General features: G+C 41.9%; 1 protein-coding gene across 1 annotated transcript in view; it reads right to left on the bottom strand.

The window, feature by feature from the left end:
• Positions 1 to 12,489, bottom strand: part of MYL10 (myosin light chain 10) — a 35,503-nt gene extending 23,014 nt beyond the window's left edge. Inside the window, exons 1-3 of the mRNA XM_075850814.1 lie at positions 12,461 to 12,489; positions 4,009 to 4,098; positions 2,855 to 2,930 (exon numbers count right to left, since the gene is read on the bottom strand). Coding sequence (XP_075706929.1) covers positions 2,855 to 2,930; positions 4,009 to 4,098; positions 12,461 to 12,463 — 169 coding nt within the window. The 5' untranslated portion in view covers positions 12,464 to 12,489. The remainder of the gene's footprint in view (positions 1 to 2,854; positions 2,931 to 4,008; positions 4,099 to 12,460) is intronic.
• Between the last annotated feature and the right edge of the window lie 9,568 nt (positions 12,490 to 22,057).

Below are 22,057 nucleotides of genomic sequence, written 5' to 3'. Positions count from 1 at the left end.
AGCGGCTACCCCCGAGCACTGTCAGAGGGTCGGGGGGCCCCTCGCTCATTGTCCTTTGTAGGAGAATCTACGTAGCATGTAAGAACACAGCAGCGTCCTGTGTAGTTTCTCCTACTGTCCTATGTGAGAGATGCCTAAATGCAGGATACCTAAATACAGAGCAGAGAGCAGCAGTGGGTCATCTCCGCTCCAGTGGGTCCCAGCATCTGCCTGACCCTGCCAGGTTCTGACACCGGACTTTGGGACAGGGCATCCATAGCACTGGTGTCATATGCTGTTAAGCAATGTTAAACTGATTAGAAGCCAGCTACTGGGCTGCAACTACAGGGTGGGCCATTTATATGGATACACCTAAATAAAATGGGAATGGTTGGTGATATTAACTTCCTGTGTGTGGCACATTAGTATATGGGAGGGGGGAAACTTTTCAAGCTGGGTGTTGACCATGGTGGCCATTTTGAAGTCGGCCATTTTGTATCCAACTTTAGTTTTTTCAATGGGAAGAGGGTCATGTGACACATCAAACTTATCGAGAATTTCACAAGAAAAGCAACAGTGTGCTTGGTTTTAACGTTACTTTATTCTTTCATGAGGTATTTACAAGTTTCTGACCACTTATAAAATGTGTTCAAAGTGCTGCCCATTGTGTTGGATTGTCAATGCAACCCTCTTCTCCCACTCTTCACACACTGATAGCAACACCGCAGAAGAAATGCCTCCCGATCTGACCCCCTTAGACTTTTATCTTTGGGGTCATCTGAAGCAATTGTCTATGCTGTGAAGATACGAGATGTGCAGCAACTGAAACTACGGATACTGGAAGCCTGTGCTAGCATTTCTTCTGCGGTGTTGCTATCAGTGTGTGAAGAGTGGGAGAAGAGGGTTGCATTGACAATCCAACACAATGGGCAGCACTTTGAACACATTTTATAAGTGGTCAGAAACTTGTAAATAACTCATGAAAAAATAAAGTAACATTAAAACCAAGCACACCATTGTTTTTCTTGTGAAATTCTCGATAAGTTTGATGTGTCACATGACCCCCTTCCCATTGGAAAAACTAAAGTTGGATACAAAATGGCCGACTTCAAAATGGCCGCCATGGTCAACACCCAGCTTAAAAAGTTTCCCCCCTCCCATATACTAATGTGCCACTAACAGGAAGTTAATATCACCAACCATTCCCATTTTATTTAGGTGTATCCATATAAATGGCCCACCCCGTATATATTAGCTGCCAATAGGGACTACATTGGTGGTCGGAAATATTTCTAAATTAGTTACAGGACCGTATTGGCACATTCATGTTTTGACTAGGAGATAACAAATACCATATCTGTGAATTAGATTAACCTTTTAATGTCTGCGAAAGATTATCAACGAATCATTTTAAAATAATAAATCATCAACTTAATTCTTATATACAGTGGAACCTCTACAAGAGGCCACCACCTTTTTGAGAAGACCACCCCTGAGTCTGTGACAGATTTGTAATGTCTAAATATCCTATATATATATATTGACCTCTCATTTGGTTTAATTGTATGTATATATATGTATATATATATATATATATATATATATATATATATATATATATATATATATTCTCACCTGTTTATTCATTACAAGTGGTACTATTTTAGATCTTGAGGCATAACCGCCTAACAAATAGACGCCTTCTTAGATAGAATGTCATTGGAAAGCTATGATTTCTAAAAAGTGATGGGCAAAGTAAGGGCTAACAGCTGGTGGTCTCTATAGCATTGATGCCCCAGAGGAAGCCAGAAGGGCGAAACCCAGGGTCGGGTTGCATTATTTGGCGTGTTACAAGAGCTTATCTTATGCTTTTATCTATATCCATTTTTGTAAGTATGGAATAAAGTCGTGGAATTTGTAGTTTCCAAAAGGTAGTGCACTATCTCCTTTTTCTCCCTTGTTGGAGATTTAGAACATCACGTACGAGGATATACACAGCAAGCAGTTGCATTTCTGCAGTTTCACTTCTGTGTGGAACCACAAGTACCAGCGAGATATACACACCAGTGGAAATTTGGATCGTTTTTTCTGCATGCTAGCTGGGGGAAGGTCAAACCTTTGATGGACACTTCAGACTGTACATCTACAACCGTCTGAGCGGTAAAAAACTATCATTTTGTCTCTGTTTTTTGTGGTGTTGAGGATTTCACCTCTTTTTTACCTGCTCCGGTTGTTCATCTCCTTGTTGAGATATTTCAGTGAGTAGAGAGCTGAGTTGCATATTTGGTTGTCAATGTTTGTGTCATCATAGGCATTAGTTGTTGGGTTTAGGACAACGTTGAGAACGTGTCATCCAAACTACCAAAATATATGACTTAGCTCTTAAAAACACTTAGAAGTGCACTAGACTTGTGCTTTGTGAATGAAATGTGTCACTGTGTAACAGATACACAAATTTTGAAACGTACAGTATATATAATGCTAATTTTAGGCAGAAACCGCTCTGTCCTCTAAGATGAACTTTATAACTAGAAACTTGGAAAAATCATAACAGCTTGGAATTTAAGAAAGTAAAGCCCTCTGTCAATGTCATTGCTCAGCTTATAGAGAACATTACTGATAAAGGAGAGAGAGATTATGACTAGTATGTAATTGTGTTGTAGCAAAATGTAACAAGTAAAACTGTGCTTCACTAAACACATAGTAGTTCCAAACCCATAAACAAGAGGCTCACATTAAATCAATTTGGCAGACTTCCCTTTTGGCTCACTGACTTTGACATATCTCCTTTGACTCACGCAGCTTCAGTTTAAGTATAATCATTTCCTACATACTTGAGCATGTGAATTTGATTTAGATATCACTTTTCTTTTACCTAGAGCAGCAAATGTGTCTCTCAGGTCTCCTATATCAATGAAGCCATCTCTGTTCTGGTCCATAATGGTGAAGGCCTAGTGACAAGAAAACAGCACAGCATTAGTAAGATCCGCAGGATCTCCCATCCTCTCTGATCCTCGCTTACAGCCTGTGACACATTTCACTTTCAGTTAAAAATAAGCAACAAACAAAGCCTCTGTGAATTACGCACGTTTAGTATGCTAATGAATCCTGACAAGGGGTTTAATTAAAATACAATTAACACACCCCAAGTTCCCTGAACTAAATTAATACTAGGCACAATATGCTGCTGGATCGGTGCCAATATACGATTAGATACAGCATTAACTCTCTATTGGAGTTGAATAGACAACAATACCCAAATCTATAATGACACAGTACACCAAACGCACATCACAAAATTACTTCTCCTATTAGCCTAACGGTTTTTGCACAGACTCCGGAACCACAAAGCATTTGCAGACTACACAATTATTTGATCATGTTACAAACTATAACTGTTGTTTTAATCTAAGGAGCCGTTTTAGTTAGTGTGGTATGCCATTATAGCTTTAAATATTCTGGCCTCATCAAGTCCCGTATAGTGTTAATGTAGGCTGTATCTAATTGTGTACTGGAGTCTATCCAGCGTGAACTAAAATGAGCCAAAATTGCACCGCATATACAATGTAGTGAAATGTTCCCTAATACTAATGGTATTTGCATTGTTTGTGCTTTTTTATATAGTATTAGTTTCAGAATATTTTTTTTAGGTGCATAATACATAGCCAATGTTACTCGTGTAAAATTCACATTAGACAAATGTTGGCAGAGCCGACCAATTTCATTAAGACCTGCTGATAATCTGATGTGCTTGAGGGGCAGCTCAAATTTCCATAAAAACCCATACTGATAGATTAGTTGTCTTTCTATTAAATTGACCCGAGAGTTTGTTTGATAGGAAAATTAGATTGTGCGTCAATGTTAGAAAACGTATATGTCTTCAATAAGGATTTATGACGCGTATTATTGCTAATAGACTCATTTGTTTCTGCAAAATAAGATCCATATCAATGGAAATGCCAGAGTTGACCTCTAGTTGGAAATTCAAGGTGATAGGAGTAAGTATTTTATGAATATCACCATAGTTACCTCTTTAAATTCCTGGATCTGGCTTTGATCAAACATGGAGAACACATTGGATCCAGCTCCTTCAACTTTCTTTTTTGCTTTCTTGGGAGACTTAACAAAACAAAAAACAAAAACAGACATCTGAAGTTATCACCTTGTCATTGATGAATACAGGTATCTAGTTGCTGATAAATATAATCATGGTTGATCTTATTATGTGTGTTTTGCTAAATTAACCAAGATTCACAGATGACCAACATTCAGGAACAAATGTAAGTAAAGCAACGGGGCGATATAGTGTTTTTGATTTTCACAATTTTAAGAATTTACAATTATAACTTATAATTTCCTGGCATACATTTTCCCGGTATACAGTACAACAGAACCATTGCCTGAACTGTATTGAAGAACGCTGTCAACTATACTTTTCAATACAACAGTATGCAAAATACGATGTATAACCCACAGTACACGTGTCTTTGAATTAGAGTCAATGCCAGACGCATGCCGCTACACAGGAATACAGTCGATGGACTATTTCAAAGTGTCCCACCAAACATAATCCCTAAATGTGGTATGAACCTTCCCTAATATGTAGCATTTTACCTCTCTTATTATCCTGAAAAAAGATGGAGCTGAGATGTCAAACCTTGCTCCATGTCACAGCTGATATACAGTATCAGAGTGCAGAAGGGTCCAACAGGCCATATCATTTTTATAGAGATAGTGGAAGAGGATTGTGGTAAAACTTCACAACTATGCTCCCTGTGACTACTTCAGAAACGGGAGAAAAGTGGAGAAAAGCAGTAGGACGTTACAAACACCCTTGATGTTCTTATACCCATAGGTAGGTAATACCTCATTGAACTGTTTTTCTGGGCCAATCCAGCGATAGGGACCTGGTTCATAATACAACGCCTTTTATTTCACCGCTGCTCAGAGGATGGAAGCAAGATGGAAATTCAACCTAGAATAACATTTTTGTTTTTGGACCAAATTTCCCATTTAACTGGATAACATACACTTGTCTAGGCTGCAATATGTTGTTTCTGCATCACTTGACTTTTTTTCCAAGCAAAAATGGATAAATTCCCACAAATCCAGTCTCATAGCAACTTTTCACAGATGAACCATTAAAATTCCAAATGCAACCTCTTTTACACTCTTGTACTTTTGCCGCTATATGCTCAGATAATGACACCACCATGTATTTCAAGTCATGTACAGAACACACACGATCTGTGATTTCAGCTGTTTCTCCTAATACTTTGTATCAACAACTTTTTTTCTTAATAATGAATCAATTAAACGGCAGTGCAAAGTTCAACACTCATTTTGGTTGTGCGACTGATTCTAAAGCATTCTAGGTGAAAGTGTAAATGGAGGCGTCTTTTATAACCAATACTATAGAAGAAGAGCTGCACATTATTTGATTCACAGGTTAAGACTGCTAAACACACATGCTTATTAAACATCATAAATTAAAATAACACATAAAGCAGTGAGAGATCTGGGTGTGACCGCACGTTCTCATGCAAGCAAGAGCCTAACTGTCTCCCCATGCTACTCCTAATCTCTAGACGACAAAATCATTGAGGGTGGTTGCAGTTTTATAGGATATTGTTCTGCTGAACTATCTAATGGCTTAGACTTCTATTTTATAATTGCTCAGCGTCTACGGGAGGAGTTCTGGCTTGACATATTTATGTGCAAAATAAATCTAAATTACTTTAATGCGAGGGATAACATGTTAAAATACTCCGTTCTGGTCATATAATTAATGGGGTATTATCATGAGACAAATATACATATGGTTTATGTTGTCGGAGGGTCAATGTTATTTACATTGCTATAAAATACAAATTTATTTATTTCTATTTGATTTATTCATTTGGATTCAGTGTCGACCGATCCATTAGCTCCAAAACATTAGATCAATTCTACTTATTGCCCGCTTATACTCAATTCCCTGATCCAATGTATATGTTATATACAACCTGGAAAAAAGTCTCCTGCGGATTTCCACTGCGGACTGTTCGCAGCAGGATTCCACAGCAATTTCGACATGTCTGAACGTGTCCATTTGTAGTATAATTTCGAGACTGGACGCAGCAGCAAACATTGCATTTATTTAGAGTCCAGCACCTATCAACTAATATGATTTATTTGAATACATGACAGATCGTTGGATCAATTTTGAACACGGAAAGGCAAAGCTGCCATTAGAAATTTTTGGTCAAATTCTAAATGCCTTCCTGTGTATGCAATTTACTAATATTTAATGTAAAATGGCTCTAAATTTTAAATACTTAAAGAGGAAATTCAACCAAAAGTCATTTTCTAATATTTTATACATCTGTGACATGTGACCTCAGATTATTGCCCAAAACGATAGAAAGCCCAAAAAATATTATTATTGGAAATCCCTGACTGTTGTCTTGAGCACCAAGACTATTCAAATCAATAGGCTGTTTCAATTTTATGTCAGAGATCTCCAGTAATAGAGGTTGAGGTACATATGTAAAACGTGCCACATTTATTGCCCACTTGTCATCTTTACAGTATATCGTGCTTATCACTAACATTTTGCCTTTAATACTCAGACAACATGGTGTTATATTAAATAGGTATAACATGTAAGGACAGCGAAATATCTTAAAGTGACTGTTCGGTGTGATATTAACTTTAGATATGATGTCAGGGATGATTAGCTTTATTCTGTTTATAGCTGTTAGCCGATACTGAGATCCTGGCGGTAATATGGAGCGGTGACATCACTCCCCAGTGTCTGCCCACCTCCTCCATTCAGAAGCCGGGAATTGAAACATAAATAATGGGTTGGAGGAGAGTTGAGGATTTAGGCCGGGTTCACATGTAGCGTAAACGCTGTGGAATTTCCGCAATGGAATTCTGTGTGGAAATTCAACAACATTTACAGTATCAGCAAAGTGGACGAGATTTAGAAAAACGCAGTGTAAATGTTAATAAATTCACCTGCGGTGCGTAATTTAAATCCGCAGAACGTCAATTTATGTCGTGTTTTAGTTGATCTTCCGTTGCGGGTTTTCCCCATTAAATTGAATGGGGATGCAAATCCCGCAACAGAAAGCCAAGTGTTGCGACTTTTGAGGCGTATTCGCAGCGATTATGCCGCAAAAATCACAACTACGGAAAAAGAACAAAAAACATACTTACTCAGGAGTCTGTGTTTCTTCGCCAAGTCCGGCCTCCTGGGATTACGTTGCATCCCATGTGAGTGCTGCAGGCAATCACAGGCTGTAGCGGAGGTTACATGGGAAGGAACGTCATCACAGAAGGCCGGCCTGGATGACGTTACATCTCATGTGACATCCGCTGCAGCCAATAACAGGCTGCAGTGGTCACATGGGCTGCAGCATCATCCAGGGATGCCGGACCGGTCTGCACAGGAAGGACGCGTCGCCATAACAACGGCCTAGATAAGTATGAGCATTTTTTACCACTGCTTTCCGCAGCAGAAAATCACATTGTGGTGCGTTTTTTCGGATGGAATGTACTGCGGGTTCCAGGTCGGACACGCTGCGTGATTTTTACGCAGCATATTGGACCCGTGGGAACCCAGCCTTAAATTGTTTTATTTTTAAAAGGGGCATTGCAAGGGAACAGAGGAGAGGGTTTTTTGTATATTTTAATTTTTGTAGTCCCTAGTCATAATGACTGTCCAGGTAAGAGACTGGACAATAACGTTTATAAAATTTTATTAACATAGCAGTAAACGAGAGCAATTAAAGTGTGGTTTAAATACTGCCAAGTTTTCTGTACCCCTTCTTTCCCTCAGTTAGTATCAATTCAGTCTTGAACTAAAGTATGGAGTACCTTGAGATTGCGCCTGGTTGCTAGGGACACACTGTAGTTGTAAGGCAGTGTTTCCATAGCAACAAGTCTGTCTCAAATGACCTGGCTATATACTTCAAAGCTGGATTGGGGGCAGGTAAGGAGAAAGGCAGCTTTAGCAGCTGTCATGTCCATCTGTCCCTATGTTATTAATCATATTGTTCTCAAAAGTAAATTAAGGTAGAGAACCTTTTGAGGATCTTTAAAATCAGAGCTGTCGTACAATATGCCAAAGAAGGATATTATTTAAAGAGAAATATATATGAAAGGTAATAACCAGAGTAAAAGTAAAGTTCTTGATGAAAATGAACGAAAAAAATAATTACTCCCACAGCTCACAAACACGTCTAACCTCCGAGAACTAAGCTTTAGACTGTCTAGAACTTCAAGGACTCTTTCTAGAAACTTCTGCCATGAACTTTCCTTTCCTGTGATGTCTATTATTTTTACAGGGACATGTTGATTTCGCAGCTCAGGTGGTACATTCCAGACAGTTTATCAGAAGAGCATCTATTTTCAGACATATGAATCACTCCCCCCAAAATCCTCCTGCATACACAGCTCACTCCGAAGTGTCGCCAAGTTCAATAAACCCTCCCTGGGCTCATGGAATATAAAAATAGAGAATACTTTTATGTCACCCTCAGTTACATTCCAGTGTTCTACTTAAAACAACACAGCCTCCGCTCAGTAAATTTGTGTGGTCTCATTGCACACGTCATTACTGTTTGTCAGTATCCAACAGCTCAAGCTAAACATGTAATTATTTTCACTCTGCTGCTTTTGTGCGGACTAATCCTTTGAAAGTAGATTTACCAACCATTTGAAATATTACGATGCCTTCAACATTTCTGTAATATTGAAGAATCCCTTCAGACATCAGAAAGAACAAATTCCCAGCAGAGTTCATTTGACATAATTACTACTTGAACATTTCTAGAGGATTATAAAAACAATTATCAGCTTTTTCCACATCCTTCTAATGCTAAGACAAATACAATTATTTCATTTTTGAGCATTTTATCCATTTTCATCTATCAAAGAGGCAGAAAAAAATAAATACATAAAAAATATCTCAAAATCACCCAATTAATTTTGACCTGTGGAACAAAATTTGAATTAGCTTGAATCAAAGAGGCCAGACTAGGTCAACGCTTTCATTCCAAGGGTATGTTCACACGGCTAACTAAAAACGGCTGTAAAATACAGAGCTGTTTTCAAGGGAAAACGGCCTCTGAGGCTGGATCCACAGGAGCATGTTCGGTCCATAAAGGACGGAACGTATTTCGGCCGCAAGTCCCGGACCGAACACACTGCAGGGAGCCGGGCTCCTAGCATCATAGTTATGTACGACGCTAGGAGTCCCTGCCTCGCTGCGGGACAACTGTCCCGTACTGTAATCATGTTTTCATGAGTACAAAACGTGGATTCATTTATGCCTATTCCAACACTGGGACTTCTTGTCTTTAGTAATCCAAGTGTCGGAACTAAAATGTAACCAGAAAGGTGACGTTTTAAGACAGGTGAGTTTTCTACTCTACATCAGTAGTTCTATTGCCTTCTTTTGAAGTTCTGTGTGCAGGTCTGTGATCGAGATAGGGCACTGCCAGCACACAAATTCAAGTACCCCTGTACTGTCACTCTCCAGATACTCCCTTAACAATTGCAAGTGCTCTAATAATAGAGATTCCCCCCGCAGAGCACAGACTGCCATAAATGGCAAACTGAACTCTTCTGACTTGTGATCCTCAATTTAAATGGTGCCTTCTCATTAATAAGGGTAATTAATAACTCACTGTTCCACCCAAATCATAGATAGGTTATAAGTCAAGACCAATGATCTTTGTAAAGTATTAGAATATCTTTTTGTTTGATCTTAAAGGCTATGTACACCTTTGAAATCAGGTTGTTTTTTTTTTATAAAAATGTTTATCAGTGTGTTTTGTGCAACTTTCTAAATACCTTTTATTGAAAATTATTTTTACTTTTTGAGATACAGCTGCTTTGTATCCTGTATACAGATCAGATGTATATAGCGCTGAAACCTGTATCCGTCAGGTCAGTGGCACTGAGGGGTTTAGTGTCACCGGGTCCTGTGTGTCTCTGACACGCAGGATCAAGCTATTACCGATCACATCTAAATTCATAACTTAGATGTGCTCAATAACAGGTGGATCCTGCGCGTCAGAGACACGCAGGACCCGCTGTCACTGAACCAGTCAGTGCCACTGACCTGACGGATTCAGGTCCCAGCGCACGATACAGCTGCTCTGTATACAGGATACAAAGCAGCTGTATCTCAAAAAGTTAAATTCAATTTATTCTCAAAAATGTATTCAATTTTTAATAAAATGTATTTAGAAAGTTGCAGAAAACACGCTGATAAACATTTTTTATTACAAATAAAAAGATTCGAAGGTGTACATAGCCTTTAAAACTGAACTATCTCTTTCTAAAAGAGCCTTTAATACTTTTCCATGTAAATTGAGACAATTAGAGACATGTTAAACAGCAACTACATCCTGTACCAGCAGAACTAGGTCTTGTTTGATGGTATGCCATTGCCTATTATGTATATTAAACTTATGGGATCGGGCTGTACAAGACAGTAATTAGTTTACATTTTTTTTTAAATAAAATAAGTATCAACTAGCTACATAGTGTGGATTTACACACGCATTTGTTCCCTGTACGTCAGGTTTAAGCTTCAGGGTTCAATAAAACCTGTTGACACATAACTGAATTGAGAGTAGCTTATATTATTTGATGCATTTCTGATCTATCAAAAATAATTCCACTAAGCCCATAGTGGCAACTCAGAGAAAAATTAAGTAATTACTCATAATTATAGGTAACATATCTAGGGAAGTTTTAAAGTTATGCTATGTGTATTGCATTTGTAGTATTCTCTTTATGTTCAACGTAACATGCAGTAGTTATTGAACTACTAACATGCAGTAGTTATTGAACTACAAAAAAGTTGACTAAAATATTTTTTTCACATGCAGACCCCATGTTACAGGCACTGACCTGTGATATCAAATCGTTACCTAGTTGGATCATTGGGGGTTGACTATCTTATAACTAAAAGAATCAATGAACACAATCTATGTCAAGAGAATAACGCACTCATTCTCTTCTATTGCGTTTTATTCAGAATGCACCTTGGTCAGGACTAAACAATTTAGACATTTTTAAAGAGTGTGAGGTCCTCAGAGTAAAGCCGGTCCATTGGTGAAACCCCGTGTGATCAGATCTAATAGATGAGAAAACCACAATGTTAATGCCAAGATTTCCTGCAGTGCCATTGCAGAGAAATGGAAGCATTAATTGAATGGATGATACCCCCTTAACATTTTACAAGAATGTTTTAAAACAGACATGCTTTTAGCCTCTATTCACCTTACGATCATGGCTTCCATTTATAATATGGCCATAAATGCTGTGACAGATCCATTTTCCAATATTTGGATACATCAAAATAGATACTGATGGACCCTATTAACTTTAATAAGGTCCATTGAGGTTCTGGTTTTTTTGGATGACAAGAATAGAGCTGAAGACATAGCACTGTTATTGCCATAAAAAAAAGACTCAAAACCTTGACAGAAACCCTGATGTAAACCCATAGTGCAAGTGTGAACAGAGTCTAAAAAGGATCATTAGGGCTGACATGACATCCTGTTTAATATGACTACACATCAAAAATAGTCAAGAAGACATCCATGAACATGAAATATTCCTGTTTTGCTAGGAAAAACCTAGAACAATCCTCATTGTTTTTATAAGAATTAATAGAAGATTTACAAATAATGGCTTAGGTAGAAAAATGCTTTAACATTATGGGTACATAGTCTTAGATTTCTCTGGTCTCTGGGTAGTACCAGTGACCAACTAAAATATACCTTCATTTATTGAAATGAAATTATCATTAGACCATGTCACACACCGTATGTTTAATATAGCTACTTAGTATGATGATCTAAATTCATGACAATATACAAGAAACCATATTACCAATTGTACTTCTGAACGCTATTACTTAATTTATTCAACACTGGACCCCAAATTGTGATTGTAAATATATTATATTTCCTCAATGTTCCTCTGTTCACACTACGCTTGTTGGGATAATGCTGCCGACCGAACATATCCATAGACTTCTATGGACCAACTATGTGCCAAAAGAGTTTTCTTATGGCATACATCTTGTCAATAAAAAGGTATCCCAGAAAAAAAAAAAAAAGACGCATACCCTACAATATGAGTTTTTATTTTTAAGGGCGTCAATGGTTGACGTATGCAATTGTATAGTAATAGTATATACTTGCATATGTTGAAACTCATATATGTCGGGAGATTTTCCGGCAAATACGCCAGACGTGCACCACAAATGTGTGAACAGAGCCTTTACTCGACTTCCCAATATGCAAATCTAATATGTTTATATTATAAAATTAAGCATACTATTTTGACATTCATTAACTTAGTATAGTAGCAAACATACCCATTACAAATTGCATATGAATATAAAACCAACATGCAATATGGTAGACAATATGAAGGTTAAATGCTGTCAAATGTAACTAGTAAGTCTTACCATGTTGCTGCTGTTCCCTTGCCCCCTCAATGCCAATGATCAAGCCAGCTGAATCCATAGTGATTGTCTTTTTATAGTGTCACTCAGGATTAAATACGTTTGTTCCAAGTTTAGACAATAGATGTAAGGTTGGAAAAGTTCAGTAACTTGATCTCAGAATTATCCAAGGCATCTGTCCCAGGGGCCATTGTTTTTCAGAGCCATATAAGTTGAATGTGGCGAGCCCTTATGAATGTCACTGACAATGTTTCTGGACCTGTAAATGGTGGAATGCCAGCTGTGAGTTAAAGCCTTCACAGTATTTCCGAGACACACATGGTGCATATATAATATAAAGCCACCAATGTGATCTTACAGTACACTGTATATAATACTGATATCGAATACTGATATCGAATACTGATATCGACACGTGTGCCTAGAACTGAGGTTCTCCTGAGGCACCTTCTGAATACTGTTTCAGGTATATTTTGCTATAAAAACAACACTGAAATGAATTTATGAGATTAATAGGAAATCATCCACCAGCTCCCAGAGTATCTGGCACATGCACAATGAAGTGAGGTGTACTGGCCTTGATTTCATCCACGTGGCACCGGAGCGGACTTATAATGACATATCCCGGGCCCGGCCTGTGGGACGTCAATTAAGCCAGGGGCGGTGTTAGGGATCTGCCAGGTACTACGTCTAGGTATACTCCTGGGATTAATCAATCCACACCTGAGACCAGACCTGTTCGACTGACACCATCTCCCACCAACCAGGGTGGCAGGCTCAGGAGTGGGAGAGCCTATCGCGGCCTGGCCAGTCGGAGTTAGCTCCGCCCCCTGTCCTTTATTACCTGCCGTGTTCTCTTCCTCAGTGCTTGTAATTCTTCTGGATTCCTGGCCTCACTGCTGCTTGCTCCAGCCTGCTTCTGCCGTGCTTCTGCCTTGCTGCAGTTCCGCTTAACCTGCTTTGCTTTGCCCCTGGCTTGCTTCCTTCTCCGTGCTCACTTTGGTATACTCCACTTCATCCTGGTCCTGACTACTCATTCACCGCTCTGTTTCCTCGTGGCGTTCCGTGGCTACTGCCCCTTCCATTGCGTGTTCCCTGTTTGTTCTCCCGTGCACTTAGACAGCGTAGGGACCGCCGCCCAGTTGTACCCCGTCGCCTAGGGCGGGTCGTTGCAAGTAGGCAGGGACAGGGCGGTGGGTAGATTAGGGCTCACTTTCCCTTCACCTCCTTCCTGCCATTACATAATTACAAGCCCATACCTAGTCTACCATTTCTCCTACGCTGACGCTATCATGGACCCCCTTGAGACCCTGACCCAGCAGATGCAGGGCCTCTCCCTACAGGTCCAGGCCCTGGCCCAAACCAGGGTGACGCTGCCTTAGTAGTACCCCTCACCTCACCTCTAGAACCCGACCTCAAGTTACCTGACCGGTTTTCAGGGGACCGTAAGACGTTTCTCTCCTTCCGGGAGAGTTGCAGACTGTATTTCCGCCTAAAACCCCACTCCTCAGGTTCCGAGAACCAGCGGGTAGGTATCATCATATCCCGACTCCAGGAAGGGCCCCAAGAGTGGGCCTTCTCCTTGGCTCCTGACACCCCTGAACTTTCCTCTGTTGATCGTTTTTTCTCTTCCCTCGGACTCATTTATGACGAGACTGACGGGACTGCTTTAGCCGAGAGTCAGCTGGTGACCTTACGTCAGGGTAGGAGACCGGTTGAGGAATACTGTTCTGATTTTAGAAAGTGGTGCGTAGCTTCTCGGTGGAACGATCCGGCCCTAAGGTGCCAGTTTAGGTTAGGATTATCAGACGCCCTGAAGGATCTGCTGTATGCTACCCCTCTTCTGACTCCCTTGACCAGGTTATGGCCCTAGCATTACGACTTGACCGACGTCTCAGGGAACGTCAGCTTGAACGCTTCAATGTGCTCCCCTCTGACTTTTCTGCGATCCCCCCCGAGGCCCCGTCTCCTCGCCCCTCCACGGAGGACTCGGAGGTACCTATGCAACTCGGGGCCTCCATGTCCCCTCGACAACGTAGGGAGTTTCGCAGAATGAATGGTCTCTGCTTCTACTGTGGGGACGACAAGCATCTACTGAACACCTGTCCCAGGCGCAAGAATAAGAAGCCGGAAAACTTCCGCGCCTAAGTGATCATCGGGGAGGTCACTTGGGCGCACAGGTATTTCCCGTTAATGTGAAACGCAATAAAATTTTGCTTCCCTTTCAGGTCTCGTTTGCTGGCCAGTCTGCCACGGGCAGTGCTTTCGTGGATTCTGGCTCATCTGCTAATATCATGTCTGTGGAATTTGCTATGTCTCTAAAGATGCCTTTTATTGATTTACCTTATCCTATCCCTGTAGTAGGTATCGACTCAACTGCCCTTGCTAATGGTTATTTTACTCAGCATACTCCTGTTTTTGAACTCCTGGTTGGCTCCATGCATTTGGAGCAGTGCTCTGTACTGGTGATGCAGGGATTATCGTCTGATCTGGTATTAGGTCTTCCCTGGTTGCAGTTGCATAATCCCACGTTTGATTGGAATATTGGGGAGCTTACCAAATGGGGTAATGAATGTCTTATGTCTTGTCTTTCTGTTAACTCTATTTCTCCCCGGGAGGAGGTAAACACGCTTCCTGAGTTTGTTCAGGACTTCGCCGATGTGTTTTCTAAGGAGGCCTCCGAGGTGTTGCCCCCCCATAGAGATTACGATTGCGCCATCGATTTGGTGCCTGGTGCCAAGCTTCCTAAGGGTAGGATATTTATTCTTTCATGTCCTGAACGTGAAGCTATGAGGGTGTATATCCAAGAATGCCTGGCCAAGGGTTTCATTCGCCCCTCGACTTCTCCTGTAGGTGCTGGCTTCTTCTTCGTGGGGAAGAAGGATGGTGGTCTTAGGCCGTGCATTGATTATCGTAACCTGAATAAGGTCACCGTAAGGAACCAGTACCCACTTCCTTTGATTCCGGATCTTTTTAATCAGGTTCAGGGAGCCCAATGGTTTTCTAAGTTCGATCTACGGGGGGCATATAACCTTATCCGCATCAAAGAGGGGGATGAGTGGAAAACTGCGTTCAACACACCCGAGGGTCATTTCGAATACCTGGTCATGCCCTTTGGGTTGTGTAATGCCCCTGCTGTCTTCCAGAATTTTATTAATGAAATCCTGAGAGATTACCTGGGTAATTTTCTTGTTGTGTACCTTGATGACATACTGGTGTTTTCCAAGGACTGGTCCTCCCACGTGGAGCATGTCAGGAAGGTGCTCCAGGTCCTTCGGGAGAATAATCTGTTTGCTAAGACTGAAAAATGTGTCTTTGGGGTACAGGAGATACCATTTTTAGGGCAAATCCTCACTCCTCATGAATTCCGCATGGACCCTGCCAAGGTTCAGGCTGTGGCGGAATGGGTCCAACCTGCCTCCCTTAAGGCGTTACAGTGTTTTTTAGGGTTCGCCAACTATTACAGGAGATTTATTGCCAACTTCTCGGTCGTCGCTAAGCCTCTTACGGACCTTACTCGCAAGGGTGCTGATGTCCTCCATTGGCCCCCTGAGGCCGTCCAGGCCTTTGAGACCCTCAAGAAGTGCTTTATCTCGGCCCCCGTGCTGATTCAGCCCAACCAAGAGGAGCCATTTATTGTGGAGGTTGACGCATCCGAGGTGGGAGTGGGGGCCGTCTTGTCCCAGGGTACCAGCTCCCTCACCCATCTCCGCCCCTGTGCTTACTTCTCTAGGAAGTTTTCGCCCACGGAGAGTAACTATGATATTGGCAACCGCGAACTTCTAGCCATTAAATGGGCTTTTGAAGAGTGGCGGCACTTCCTGGAGGGGGCCAGACACCAGGTAACGGTCCTTACGGATCACAAGAATCTGGTTTTCCTAGAATCGGCCCGGAGGCTTAATCCTAGACAAGCTCGGTGGGCACTATTCTTTACCAGATTTAATTTCTTGGTTACCTATAGGGCTGGGTCCAAGAATATTAAGGCTGATGCTCTGTCACGTAGTTTCATGGCCAATCCTCCTTCCGAGAAGGATCCTGCTTGTATTTTACCCCCTGGTATAATCGTTTCTGCCACGGATTCTGATTTAGCTTCTGATATCGCGGCTGATCAGGGTGCAGCTCCCGGGAACGTCCCTGGGGACAAACTGTTTGTTCCCCTGCAATACCGGCTAAGGGTACTCAGGGAAAACCATGACTCCGCTCTATCTGGTCATCCTGGCATCTTGGACACCAAACACCTCATTACCAGAAACTATTGGTGGCCTGGGTTGCCTAAAGACGTTAGGGCTTACGTCGCCACTTGTGAGGTTTGCGCTAGGTCCAAAACCCCTAGGTCCCGACCTGCGGGCCTACTACGTTCCTTGCCCATTCCCCAGAGACCTTGGACCCATATCTCCATGGATTTTATCACCGATTTGCCTCCATCTCAGGGCAAGTCGGTGGTGTGGGTGGTAGTAGACCGCTTCAGCAAGATGTGCCACTTTGTGCCCCTTAAGAAGCTACCTAACGCCAAGACGTTAGCTTCTTTGTTTGTGAAACACATCCTGCGTCTCCATGGGGCCCCAGTCAATATCGTTTCTGACAGAGGGGTACAATTTGTTTCCTTATTTTGGAGAGCTTTTTGTAAAAAGTTGGAGATTGATCTGTCCTTCTCCTCCGCCTTCCATCCCGAAACTAATGGCCAAACGGAAAGGACTAACCAATCCCTGGAACAATATTTAAGGTGTTTCATCTCTGACTGTCAATTCGATTGGGTCTCATTCCTTCCCCTTGCTGAATTTTCCCTGAATAACCGGGTCAGTAACTCGTCAGGGGTCTCCCCGTTTTTCTGTAATTTCGGGTTTAACCCAAGGTTCTCCTCCGTTTCCCCTGGTTGTTCCAATAATCCTGAGGTAGAGGATGTTCATCGGGAACTGTGCACTGTCTGGGCCCAGGTTCAGAAGAACCTAGAGGCGTCCCAGAGCGCACAAAAGATTCAGGCGGATAGTAGACGTTCTGCTAACCCCCGGTTTGTCGTCTGGGATTTGGTCTGGTTGTCGTCCAGGAACTTGCGCCTTAAGGTCCCGTCCAGGAAGTTTGCTCCCCGATTTATTGGACCTTATAAGATCATTGAAGTCCTCAACCCTGTATCCTTCCGTCTGGAGCTGCCCCCATCCTTTCGCATACATGACGTCTTCCATGCCTCCCTCCTTAAACGCTGCTCCCCGTCCTGGTCCCCCTCGAGGAAACCTCCTGTTCCCGTTCTCACCCCTGAGGGGTGGAATTCGAGGTGGCCAAGATTATGGACAGTAGGATGGTCCAGGGCTCCCTCCAGTACCTGGTCCATTGGAGAGGATACTGGCCGGAGGAGAGGACTTGGGTACCTGCCCGTGATGTTCACGCTGGGGTATTGATCAGGAGGTTCCACCTTCTCTTCCCTACTAAACCGGGTCCTCTTAGTAAGGGTCCGGTGGCCCCTCATAAAAGGGGGAGTACTGTTAGGGATCTGCCAGGTACTACGTCTAGGTATACTCCTGGGATTAATCAATCCACACCTGAGGCCAGACCTGTTCGACTGACACCATCTCCCACCAACCAGGGTGGCAGGCTCAGGAGTGGGAGAGCCTATCGCGGCCTGGCCAGTCGGAGTTAGCTCCGCCCCCTGTCCTTTATTACCTGCCGTGTTCTCTTCCTCAGTGCTTGTAATTCTTCTGGATTCCTGGCCTCACTGCTGCTTGCTCCAGCCTGCTTCTGCCGTGCTTCTGCCTTGCTGCAGTTCCGCTTAACCTGCTTTGCTTTGCCCCTGGCTTGCTTCCTTCTCCGTGCTCACTTTGGTATACTCCACTTCATCCTGGTCCTGACTACTCATTCACCGCTCCGTTTCCTCGCTGCGTTCCGTGGCTACTGCCCCTTCCCTTGCGTGTTCCCTGTTTGTTCTCCCGTGCACTTAGACAGCGTAGGGACCGCCGCCCAGTTGTACCCCGTCGCCTAGGGCGGGTCGTTGCAAGTAGGCAGGGACAGGGCGGTGGGTAGATTAGGGCTCACTTTCCCTTCACCTCCTTCCTGCCATTACAGGCGGAGTGGGGTAGTGTGACTCTTTAGTGGAGCAACACCCCCTATGACTCTTTATATGTCATTTATATATAGTGCGTGCTGTTTTCAAAGTTCTTTTTCACCATTATGCTGCACCAGATTTGTCAATTTATTACCGTCCTTGATAACAAGTTTGTGGCGGTTTGGGGGGCCTAAATCCTACTGTCTGGTTTCCTTTAAGTTAACTTTGCAATACATTTTGATTAAACATTTTGTACAGCCAGGGCTGTGGAGTTGTTAAGCCAAACTTGGGACTCCAACTCCTCTACTTTTCCACTGTCTGACTCTGACTCCTGCTCTGACTCCGACTCCAAATACTTCATAAACGGCTTATGTATAATAAGCCCGGTTGTCTAGTCGCTCTGTATAAAAGTATGTGTAGTTGGTAATGTTGCAAAAAAAGAGAGGACAGTGTGCACTAAGATAACTTGATACATCTATATATATAGTATGTAAATGTCCTAGAAATCCTCTTGACACAAATACTGTAAAAAACTTGAAAGCCGAGCTACCATAGAATAAATTGCTGAAAAAGATAAGGGTTGTCCCATTTCCCCTTTTACCTCCAATTCATGGCTGCCGATTTCTTCCAGTTCCTGGTTTACTACTCAATCTTCTTGGCGGGACTCATCAGTTTGATTGATTGTTCAGACCAGCATCTATGTGATGATGTCATCACGCTGCTGGTCTGAAAGTGCGTGCTCCCAGTTGAGTTCTGTTATATTTAGTCCCCAGCTACGTGCAGTCAAGGCATCTGTTGGCTACTGCGCATGCCCTGTATCCATACATACATCTTTATTGAGCGGCAGAGAAGTGGTCAGGTCGGGAGCTAACGCGCAACTGCCAGGAGGCATGCTCCCGAGACACCGGCTATCCCGTACATTGGCGGCATCACCGAAAACTGCGCAATCGTGGTTACCGCTGCAGAATCGCAGTGGTGGCCACAACACTAGGCAACGAGCAACAACCAAAGAGGAGGACCCAGAATGAGGATAAATTAATATCAGCTCGGTAACATTAGGAAAAATAAAAGTATTTAGTAATATCATGATATTTTGTTTTGCTATCATTCGAAACTGGATTAATGAGATGGGACAACCACTTTAATGCAGGCTGTGATAGAAAGGTGTCAGAACACAGTGCTTTGCAGCTTGCTGTATTTGGAGCCACGTAGCTGCAGACTGTTTAGATTGCCCATGCTGACACCTGTCCACCACTGAAAGGGGCTCATGGGTTTCAGAACTGGACCATGGAGTTAAAGCAGAAGATGGCCTGGTCTGATGAATCCCGTTTTTTTAAAATCATGCCAGCCTGGTCTGATGAATCCCGTTTTTTTTAAATCATGCCAGAGAAGATAAGTGTGTCTATGTGTCACAGTGTGTATATGTATATGTGTGTGTGTCTATGCATCATAGTGTTTACATGTGTATGTGCGTCACATTGTATATCTGTGTGTCACTGTGTGTATATGTGTTTGAAAATCCCCTAATGGGACTAAAAATGTTTTAATAAAGTTAAAGGTTATTCCCAACTGATTGCTGGCTGTTCCCATAACTCCCATAGGTCAGAATGGAGAGAGCCGTGCACATGCACAGCACCCTCTCCACTTAGTGCCCACTTGGAATCGCGTTGACCCTGTTCTCAATATCGGTGCTGATCCCAGAGCTAGGACCCTCATTTATCAAACATTTATGGCATATCCTGTGAATATTACATAAATGTCTAAGTTAGGAATAACCCTTTAATGTTTCTAAGAAAAAATAACGCAGTCACAAAGATTTACAATAACACATTTTTTTATACAATATATTAAATGATCATCACAGACCAGTAAATAACACATATAATTCTATATTATACCATAACACTATCAACTCATAAAACACAGTTAACACATTATTTGAAGTGATTGCCATGAAAAAGAAAAAAAGAATAGTGTGGAATTACCATCTTTTTACATTTCCATCATAATTAAAGTATACAGTGCTTTGTAAAAGTATTCACCCCTTGTTGTTTATCTGTTCTGTTGCATTACAACTTGGAACTAAAATGGATTTTAAATTTTTATTTTATGTAATGGAAATTAGACAAAATAGTCCAAACCGTTATATTGGAATGAAGAACACAATACCTTGTTGAGAAAAAAAAAAAACTTACTAAAACTGAGCATTTTGATTGCATATGCATTCACCCTTTTTGCTATGAAAACCCTAAATAAGGTCTGGTCAAACCAATTAACTGTAGAAGTCACATAATTAGTTTATACTGACATCATGATCTGTCACATAATGTCAGTATAAATACACTTTGCAACACCACTAAGCAACATGAAGACCAAAGAGCTCTCCAAACAAATCAGAAACAAAGTTGTGGAGAAGTATAAATCAGGGTTGTGTTAGAAAAAAAAATCTCCCAAACTTTAAACATCCCACAGAGCACCATTCAACCAATTCTAACAAAATAGAAAGTGAATGACAGAACTACAAACCTGACGAGAAGGCCGCCACCAAAACTCACTGACCGGGCAAGGAGGGCATTTTTTAAAGATTCATCAAAGAAACCAACATAACACTGAAGGAGCTCCAAAGACCACAGTGAAGATAGAAGTACATGTCCATAGGACAACTATAGGTGGTTCGCTCCCCAGAGCAGGGCTTTATGAAAGATTGGCCAGAAAAAGCCATAAGCCAAAAAGAAAAACATAAGAAAAAACTTTTGAGTTTGCCAAACAGCATATGGCAGCTTTCCCAAACACATGGAAGAAGTTTCTCTGGTCAGATGAGATTCAAATTTAACTTTTTAGCTAACATGGGAAATGCTATGTGTGGCATAGACCCAAGACTTCCCCATCACCCCAACAACACTATTCCCACATTGAAGCATGGAGGTGGCAGCATCATGCTGTGGGATGTTTTTGTCGGCAAGGACTGGAAAACTGGTCAGGATTGAAGGAAAGTTGGATGGCAATAATTACATGGCAATTATTAAGGAAAACTGTTTTCTGTGTGCCAGAAATTTGAGACTTGGATGGAGGTTCACCTTCCAGCAGGACAGAAAAAATATATCAGCTGTACAGCCAGCAACCAAATCATACGGATCATATAAGACTCCCGACTTCAGGGGGGTGCCCGCAGTAGATAACCCCGGTCTGGGGGAAATAGGCAATCCAAATAAGGAAGAGAAAACCGCAGCACTCCAATAGAAAAATATTATTTTATTCCCAAAAACAAAACCTGCAACATTTCAACCCTCACAGGGTCTTGACAAACGTTGCAGGTTTTGTTTTGGTGAATAAAAGAATATTTTTCTATTGGAGTGCTGCGGTTTTCTCCTCCTTACTTCCAGCAGGACAACGACTCTAAACGTACTACTAAACTTCACTGAAGTGGTTTAAGGGGAAATATTTAATTGTCTTAGAATGGCCTAGTCAATGCCCAGGCCTTAATCCAAATGGTAATCTGTGGCACGACTTGAAGACTGCTATTCACCAATGCAACCAATCTAACTTAAAAGAGTTGGAGCAGTTTT

This window comes from Rhinoderma darwinii, chromosome 2, assembly GCF_050947455.1.
Source record: "Rhinoderma darwinii isolate aRhiDar2 chromosome 2, aRhiDar2.hap1, whole genome shotgun sequence".
NCBI classification, from domain to species: Eukaryota; Metazoa; Chordata; class Amphibia; order Anura; family Rhinodermatidae; genus Rhinoderma; species Rhinoderma darwinii.
The sequence above is the reverse complement of the archived record's forward strand: the minus strand, read 5'-3'. Positions and strand labels throughout refer to the sequence as shown.